The sequence below is a fragment of the Pterocles gutturalis genome, unplaced genomic scaffold (assembly GCF_000699245.1).
Source record: "Pterocles gutturalis isolate BGI_N339 unplaced genomic scaffold, ASM69924v1 scaffold35227, whole genome shotgun sequence".
Classification (NCBI taxonomy): domain Eukaryota; kingdom Metazoa; phylum Chordata; class Aves; order Pterocliformes; family Pteroclidae; genus Pterocles; species Pterocles gutturalis.
Genome location: NW_010113953.1, coordinates 1,188 through 9,429, shown reverse-complemented (window position 1 = coordinate 9,429; position 8,242 = coordinate 1,188). Strand labels below are relative to the sequence as shown.

The 8,242-nt window shown below is 57.0% G+C and overlaps 1 protein-coding gene across 1 annotated transcript; it reads right to left on the bottom strand.

Moving 5' to 3' along the window:
* Positions 1–3,418: 3,418 nt before the first annotated feature.
* On the bottom strand, positions 3,419–8,149 carry GRAMD2 (GRAM domain containing 2; the record flags this gene model as incomplete). The annotated part of the gene is made up of 8 exons (XM_010074701.1): positions 3,419–3,530; positions 3,629–3,734; positions 3,959–4,112; positions 5,099–5,161; positions 6,071–6,142; positions 7,012–7,110; positions 7,891–7,994; positions 8,077–8,149. Coding segments are annotated over 8 exons (783 nt in total), but the record flags the coding sequence as incomplete, so codon positions are not given.
* Between the last annotated feature and the right edge of the window lie 93 nt (positions 8,150–8,242).

Genomic DNA, 8,242 nt, shown 5'->3' with positions numbered 1-8,242 from the left:
CAAGGGTGAGGAGCTGTAGGACAAGCTTAACCTTCCATGGCCCAGGCTCTCCCAAAACCCCCAAGTGAACACACGCGGGCAGCAGTGGGGCAAAACAGGGTCGGGGTTGTTCCCCTCCTTCTTCGGCTGCCCTCCCTGGAAAACCCCTTCCACCACTCGGATGGAGCCGAAAACCCAAGAGGCGGTTGAAAGGGGATCAAGGTGCGTGCCGAAGGGGATTCCCTTTGGAATTTTGTGGGGACTTTGCTGGAGCACCATCACTGCCACTCTGAAATAAAACTCAAACCAAACCCTGCGCTTGTCATTGTCATCCACCAGCACCTTGTGTGACAGGGAGGAGCCCACACGGGCTGATTGAATCTCCTCATTGGAATTTTACGGGTCGATTTGGGCCGGGGAGGAGAGCAGGATGGTGGGTTTGATCAAGGGGACATAAGGGGAGGGGCTGTGCTCACCTGGAGGGCACACCACCCTCCTTGTCCCCATCCCAGAGGGACAGGGCAGGGCTGCCACCCGGGGTCGTTTCCTGCACCCGAGGCTTTACGTACGTGGCATTTCTTTACACAAAGAAAAGCAAATAAGCTCGAGCAGGGCATCACCCAGAGAGCAAACACCAGCTGGAAAATAAAACCAGAGCCTTGCAACTGGCTCGTGGCAGCAAGGACCTCCCCAAACCACACCAGGGGCTCCCCCAAACCTCCTCTGCAACAGCTGACTGCACCAAGTTGTCCCACCGCTGGCTTTAACCAAAGAGCCCCAAGAGGAGCCGAGGTGGGCCATTGCCACTGTCACACACCTGGCCAGGCCTCGGCACGGGGACAAGGGTTTGTATGGGGTGCTGTGGAGCACCCAAAAAACACCAGGCTGGGCATGAGACCAAAAAAAAAAAAAAACCCAATTCTGAACCTCTAAACCTCATTCTTAGGGCCATGCGCTAAGAATTTGAGGTTGAACGCGCTTAGCGCCAACTTGTTTTTAGATAAAAAACAACCCCAAACCCTCCTGGTGTGGTGCAAATCCCCATTTCAGGAGCTGCACGAGTCCTCAGGGACAGGGCAGCAGCAGGACGTCACCTTTCCTCTGCAGGGTCTCCCACAAAATCAAAGGCTCCAACGACCCGGTAACACCAGGCCTTTGAAGCAGCAGCTTTTGATAGTTTGGCTGCAGATGTGGACAAATAAAATCCCCTCTGGTACCCCAGGGTGCTAAATCTCCCCAGAAATGGGCCAATAAGGTTAAATCAAGCAACTGTGGTGACACCAGTGCAGGGTGCCACCACCCTGGTTCCCATTTAGCCACCATCACCTCTGCTGTGGCCTTCACATTGGGCCGTTTTCGTGCATTTCACTGTGTGGGCCAGGCTGCAGACGCTCAGGGAGGAGGAGGAAGAGGAGGAGGAGGAAGAGGAGGAAGGCTCACCCTACCCCACAGCGTGGGGCTGCAGGTCAGCACCCTCCCCAGGCAGTCGCTGTCCCCAGGGTGGCCCTGCCACCAGCTTTAGCGTCACATCCCGCAGTCTCTGCTGCCACCTAGTGAAAAATCCTCCTTGTCCCCTACACCCGGAGCGTCCCCAGCCCTGGGTGTCTCCCAAAAGCCACCACCCTGGTCCCCCAGCCAGGGCTGCACGCCCAGCCTGGTGTCCCCACTCATGGCCACAGTGGCACGCAGGGATCCCTGGTGTGGAGAAATGATGCTGAGCACCCACCAGCACCCCATCCTGCCCAACAGGGTGTGACATTGGGGGCCACACTGCCCCAAAATCCAGCAGCCCTGTTCCAAAGAGAGGAGAGGGCGACACCACCCCCCCTGCCAAGGGACACAAGGACAAGGCTGTCCCCACATAATCCACATCCTGGGGGCACAGCCAGAGAACGGGCACAGGGATACGCAGACTCCCTGTTTTCGGGGCTCACACGTCAGCACCACAGCGAGAATGCTGGCAGCAGCCAGGGGCGTGCTAGAAAATCCTGATTTTATTTTCATTTAAAAGCCATTGCAAGCCCAGAGCAAGCAATGAGCTCTTCCCCAGGGCACAGGGATTTGGCCCCATCAGCACTTGTAGCTCCCAAAAAAATAGGAAAGAAAAAACCCAAAAGGAATCACACAGTTATCACCTGCCACCCCTGCTGCGGAATAAATCCTGCGGGATAAATCCCCCAACGCTCGGCTCTGCAGCGCGACAGATTTAACACGAACCAGGGCACAGACGCGTTATGATCCACAAAGTGCACTGGTGCCATCCGCAGGCTCCTTTTGGGACATCTGAATGGGGTGAGCGGGGCTAACGAAGCCCTGGTCCAGCACCGTTCCCCGGTGCGGTCCCCAGCGAGGACGCCTGGTCTGGGGGACCCTAAAGTGCTTTGCAGGGACACACACACGCACATAACCCCCCCAAAATGCCCTGGTGCTCCGGGAGAGACAGGCTGGGGGCCAGTACAGAGCACAGCGGAGCTGGGGGGGCCTGGGATTGTACCCCAACCTTGGTGGCCCCTTTCTCCTCGTCACCATAGACCCCCTGGGGGTACAGAGATGGAGACAAATGGGCGAGTTCAGCCCAGAGCCGCTGCCGAGCTTCACACAGCACAGCAGCAGCAACCCAGCCACATTTTTTGGGGTTCCCGGTGAGCCCCAAGTCATCTTTTAAGAAAAAATCAAAGTCTGGAGTAAAAATCAGCGCCCGTTTTAGCAGCGAGTCCTAAGGGGAGGTCCAACCGCCCGGCAGCCCCGAGCCATCGTCCGGCGCCACCGCGCAGCAGCGTCCCAGGAAGAAAAGAGGTTTCCAGTGGGACAGGGAGTTGGCACCGGTGGGCAGGAGCCGGCCAGGCGATCCCGCCGGGAGCGGGCGCTGGTAGGAAGAGAGAAGATTTTTGGTCCCATTTTACCGGCTGGGGGAAAGCCAGGCCATGGGCAACGGCCACGGCCAGGAGGATGCAGCACCAGGATCCGCAGGGTGCCGCTGTCTCGGTGTCTGTCCTCAGCCAGCGCTAGGGTAACGGTCACCTGCAAGCAGAGAGCAGGGTAAGATGAGAGGAGAGAGCCCTGGATGTCCCCAGCCCCAGGGAACCCACTCCTGTCCATCCCTGCCATTGCATTAGCCCCAGGGCGCAGCCCAGCTCCACGGAGATGCCCTGCTGCTTCCTGCGACCAGAACCAGCCCCAAATCCTCAAGGAAACATTTTTCCAAAGGTTAAAAGTCTCAGAAAAGCAGAGCTTTCCTCAATCACTCAAACCAAACCCCATCCCAGCAGCCAATGGGATCATCTATCACGTGGGGACGGCATGCTGGGGACAGCCATCCCAACAGCAGGCGCAGGGAAAGGGACAAAGCATCCCTGGGATTTGTCACGGAGCAGAGCCGCTGCTCTTTGCATCCCATTCCTCAGGTTTTCTGCTGCTCCAAAGTGTCCCCAGGCATCCCTCACCTCCTTTGCCCACGGGAGAGGTAGTCCCGGTTCAGAGAGCAGAGCTGCTGCTCCAGACGGAAGATGCGGAACGCCAGGTACGAGGAGGACACGACCAGGAGGCAGATGCTGGGAGCAGAGGAACAAACACAAGCGCTCAGCAGCCAGTGGTTGAGACGGATCCTCCTGGCACAGCCCCCCCGTCCTCCCACCCTCGGCACACTTACAGCACGATGAAGATCTTCAGGAGCTGGTAGTCGGAAGGTCTGAGCTCCGCCACGCAGCTCTGCTCCACCTCCACCTCCAGCTCCTCCTCGGTGTTTATTGCACTTTCTGAAACACAAACTGAGTCAGCGGCATGGCGACACCGGGCAGATGCTCGTGCTCCTCCAGAGCCCCATCACCACCCCCCAGCCTCAACCTTGCTCATCTGCAAAGCAGAAATCCCCTCCACAAGAGCGGAGGATGGGTGAGCATGTTTTTACGAAGGTTTACACCCAGCACCGTGTGCGGGGGAGGGCACAAACCCATGTCCCCAGATCAGATGCAGCCCTCACCTGAAACCAGGGGCTCCTCGGAGGTGAAGCTCTCCTTGGTGCTCAGGCTGCTGACAGAGGTCCGGTGGATGCACTGGTAGTCGGCGTCTGGCAGTGACAGTGACAGCGAAGTGGGCGACACCTTCCTCCACTTGCCCTCGGGGACAATCACCTCCTGCGGGGACAGAGCCGGGTGAGCCACACCACCAGCAGCCATTTTTCTCATGAAACCGGCAGTGCCAAGGACGTGGTGGGGCCAAATTTGGACCTTACGGCACCTCCATCAAGGGGAGGGAGTTGCTGAAGGGCTACGTCCCTCGGAAGCACCAGGACATGCTGCCAGCCTGGATCGCTCCCGCTTCACCCCCTGAAAAGCACTTTCAAGCCCTGGGATGCCACCAGCCCAAAGGGAACATCCCACTTGTCACCTCCTGGTGCAGCGTGCAGAGCCACCAGCCCACAAAACCACCCTGATCGTCACCTCCTGCCCCCAGCCTGATGCACAGGGTCACCAGCCCACAGAGGACACCCCGCTCAGCGTCCCCAGACAGCCCAGCATGGCTTCACCAACAGCTTGGTGATAGAGCAGAGACAGGGACGGACCACCCAAATTTCCTGGTGAGGACAGATCCTGCCACTGGGGACACAGCCACTGCAGGCAGAGCCGAGCCCTGCCACACTCCGAAGGTGGCAGGATGTGACTCCTCACGCTCCCTCGGTTACACCGTGGCTCAGCAGGTGCTTCCCTCTCCATTTTGGATAATTCCACCACATTTCCAGCCTGTTACCCCAGTTCACGGCTGTGAACCGGCAGGAGCAGAGCAGCAGAGTTTTTCACATCGCTCCAAAGGTTTTCCGTCTATAAATGGACCCCCAAGACCAACCAGCCGGGCCGTCAGCTTGCACTCAGCCGCAAGCTGTCCAAATAATTGTCTTGACCCCTCTGTTTCTGACAAGTTGGGGTACAAGGATCCCAGAGGACGAGCTTGCAACCTTTCTTGGCAGCGAGGGGAGAGGACTGACACTGCGAGCAGCTGCCGGCCAAGCCTCAGATTGCTGGGAAGGCGTTAAACCCACCGAGGGGGCCGGGTGGCCGCTCTCCTGCCCACAGGGAGAGTTCCCGGGGGTCCTTCCCTCTCCCAGAGCTGCCCTGATCCTCACCAGCGACACAGCATCAGGCTCCTCCGTCAGCTCCTTCAAACTCAAGCTCTTCTTACTGGAAACCTGGAGGGGAGAAAAAAAAGGGCATTATGGTGCCGCCTCTCCCTGCCTCCACCTGAGCCAGAAAATGGAATGTTGGTGTTTCTGGCGAGTCTGGGAAGAGCAGCTCCTTAAAATTTCCAAGCAGGCTGAAGAAAAGCATCCGGCAGAGGATGGGGTACCCCATCGCTGCTTCTCGCCGCCGATAACCCCACGGGGCCACGGCTGAACCAAGGGCTCCCGCGCTGAGCCAAGGGCTCCCGCGAGTGGGAGAAAAAAAAAAAAAGGAAATAACTGGGCAGAGCCCAGCACATTTCAAAGAACAAATTCCCCAGTTTGGCAACGGGGCTGAGTCACCCAAATCACCGCCCTGGCACAGCGGGCAAACACCCTTCTAGGCGGGGAAGGGCTCCGGCACCACTTCCCACGTGCTTCAAAGGCAAAGAAAAGAGGAGGTCCCCACAATCGTCCCCTCCAGCTGGACGACTGATGGATTTCTTCCCCCTCTCAGGCTTTTTAATTTTTATTTTTTTTTTACTTTGTACTATTTTTCCTCCCCTTAAAACTTTAGATCTGGGGAAGAGGCAGCGATGTGCGGAGCAGCAGAACTAGTATTACTACCAGATTATAAATAATTCATCCACACACCCTGGGAGAGAGCAGAAACCCCGGGCTCTGCCTCCGTCATCCGTGACCCAGAAAATGCCAACGGCGGCTCTCAGGGACAGGATGTGCCCAGGGCACGGCTTCTGCCCCTCTTCCTGTCCCTTGCTGTGGAGCAAGGACGTTGGGAAGAGGCGGCAAGGCACTTTGGGAGCAATCCAAAGCCTTGGAGGCGGTGGTGGAGAGCCCCGCTCCCTGAAACACAGCCCGAGGGGCGAGCGCAGAGCCCTGCAGCCATCGAAACACCATCGGATGTGGGGCAGAGGGTACCTGCAGGTGTGTGCAGACTCTCCTCAGGACATCGTAGACGCTATCGCGGGAGATGAGGGATACGAAGATGTACTGCAAGAGAAAGAAAGCTGCCAGGAGAGATTCACATCCAGTCCCCCGCAGGCAGGGGACAGGCAGAGACGTCCTGCCCTTGAATCTCCCCTCCTTCGGGAGCCGTGTCCTCCCCGCAGGCACCTCCCTGCTGCTATTTTTGCAGCCTGCTAAAACCTGGACCAGATTTTTTTGGGGCCGGTTTCACTCGGCTGCTGTCTCCACGGGGCCTCCTGCGCTCAGCCCAGAGGGATGCGGCAGCAAACGGGACCAGGAGCAACCAAAACCAAGGATCAGCACGAGGGGCCACAGCGCAGCGCCCACCTTGCCTGATGCAGAGCCCACGGGACGTGCAGAGCAGCCTTGCGACATTGCTTTGAACGCCCAAATCCTGCCTTGTCCCACCCCCTGCTAAAATCCCGCAGGAATAACCCCGTTCCTGGGAGGGGACGAGCAGCACCCCAGCAGGCAAGGACTCGGACACACCGAGCAGGACTACGTCAGCTCCCCACAGCTGACAACACCCAACATGATTTAAAAGCTGGAAATTCATCCCCTTAACCAAATTTTCCACCAGCTCGGCCCAAACCCTTCCACTGGTCGCGTTTAAGGAGTTTAAAGGTTTTATTTGAGCCCGGCAGGGATTTGTCAGGCTCGGCCGAGTTTCACTCGGGTTTTGTTTCGCCCAGAAACAAAGTGAAATTCAGAAACAAAAGCAAAGCTGCGGTGTTTGACCTGGCTGGCTGCCAGCACGGAGAGCAGCGCTTGCTTCCCAACCGGCTCGTGCCTTCAGCCGGGGATGGGAATCGCTTCGTTCTCTGCTCTCAAATCAAAGCCAGCTCGGACCAGGACATTCCCTGGCTATCGACGCTCAGAAGTGACGGCGTTACCTTTCTGCTGGAGTTGGTGGTGATGGCCAAGCCGTTGGGCAGCAGCCGAGCCGTCTTGTGCTTTTTTATCAGCTGGACGGAGATCACCGGGATCACAACCTGGAGGGCAAAAAGACACAAGGACAGGCACAGCGTGAGCTCAGGGAGTTTTCAAGGCGGAGAATTAGCACGAATTGTAATTATGCCCCAAGCAGAGCGGCGACACAGGGGTACAGCATTTCCCAGAGCCAGCTTGGGTTTTATTAAAGGTCACGGCATCGCCCCCGCGTTAATCTCGGCTCCGAGGTGGTTTCAACTCAATCAAAACAGCGAGGACACGGCGAAAACATAGTCCAGGGAGTCTTGCTCCCCAAGACCCATCACAAGAGCTCCCCTGCAAGCTCAGGGAGGGTTAAAAATAAGGCAGGATGTAATAGATGGCAGGATAACTTTGTTGAAATGCCGCACTTCCATCAGATATTTGTTTAAAGCGGCCGATATAAATAATTCAGTTCTTCAGCCCAGTTTTCAAGGAAGTCGTCTCTCCCCAAGATCCCCATCAGCCACAAGGCTAACGGGGAAACATCAGATTGTAAATCAAGAAGAAAAGCTGAGATCTATTCAAATCTCCCCACCTCCCGGAAACCTTTGATCTTCCTTCAAACGCTGGTGCGGTTTGGAGGAGGTTTTTGCATCAGGGAATTTTAAACCAAACCAATATTTGGTTTCCCCAGGCAGATGCCGCAGGCGATGGGAGGGGGAGGCGCAGCCACGCTCCCCTCCGCATCAGAGGCTTTTGACCACAATTTTGCTGGTATTTGGGTGTGGGAGGGGATAAGCTGCAGCAATAGCCTGGGCTGTGAGCCCTACAAGACCGGCTGACCCCCACACGCCCGGTACCTTGATGTCCTTTCCAAAAAGGTTTGCGTAGAAGCAGAGCCAGTTGGGGGAGATGTAAAGCCTTCCCTGGATGAGGATGTCTCTCTGGAGGGCGCAGGAGCAAACTGCAAAGGCAGAGGGGGGGATGGCAGAGCATGTAGTGGATCCCACCAACCCCCCTGCCCCGTCCCTCACCATGTCACCCACCTTTCAGCACGCTCTCCTCCGTCGGGATGTCCTTGAACAGCTTGTGGTACTGCGAGTTGTACTTGCTAGCAGCCTGAAAATGAAAGAAAGTTATCCAGTGACCTTGCTGATACAGAGACCAAAAAAAAAAAAAAAAAAAAAACCCAAACAACCCCCCCGCAAAAAA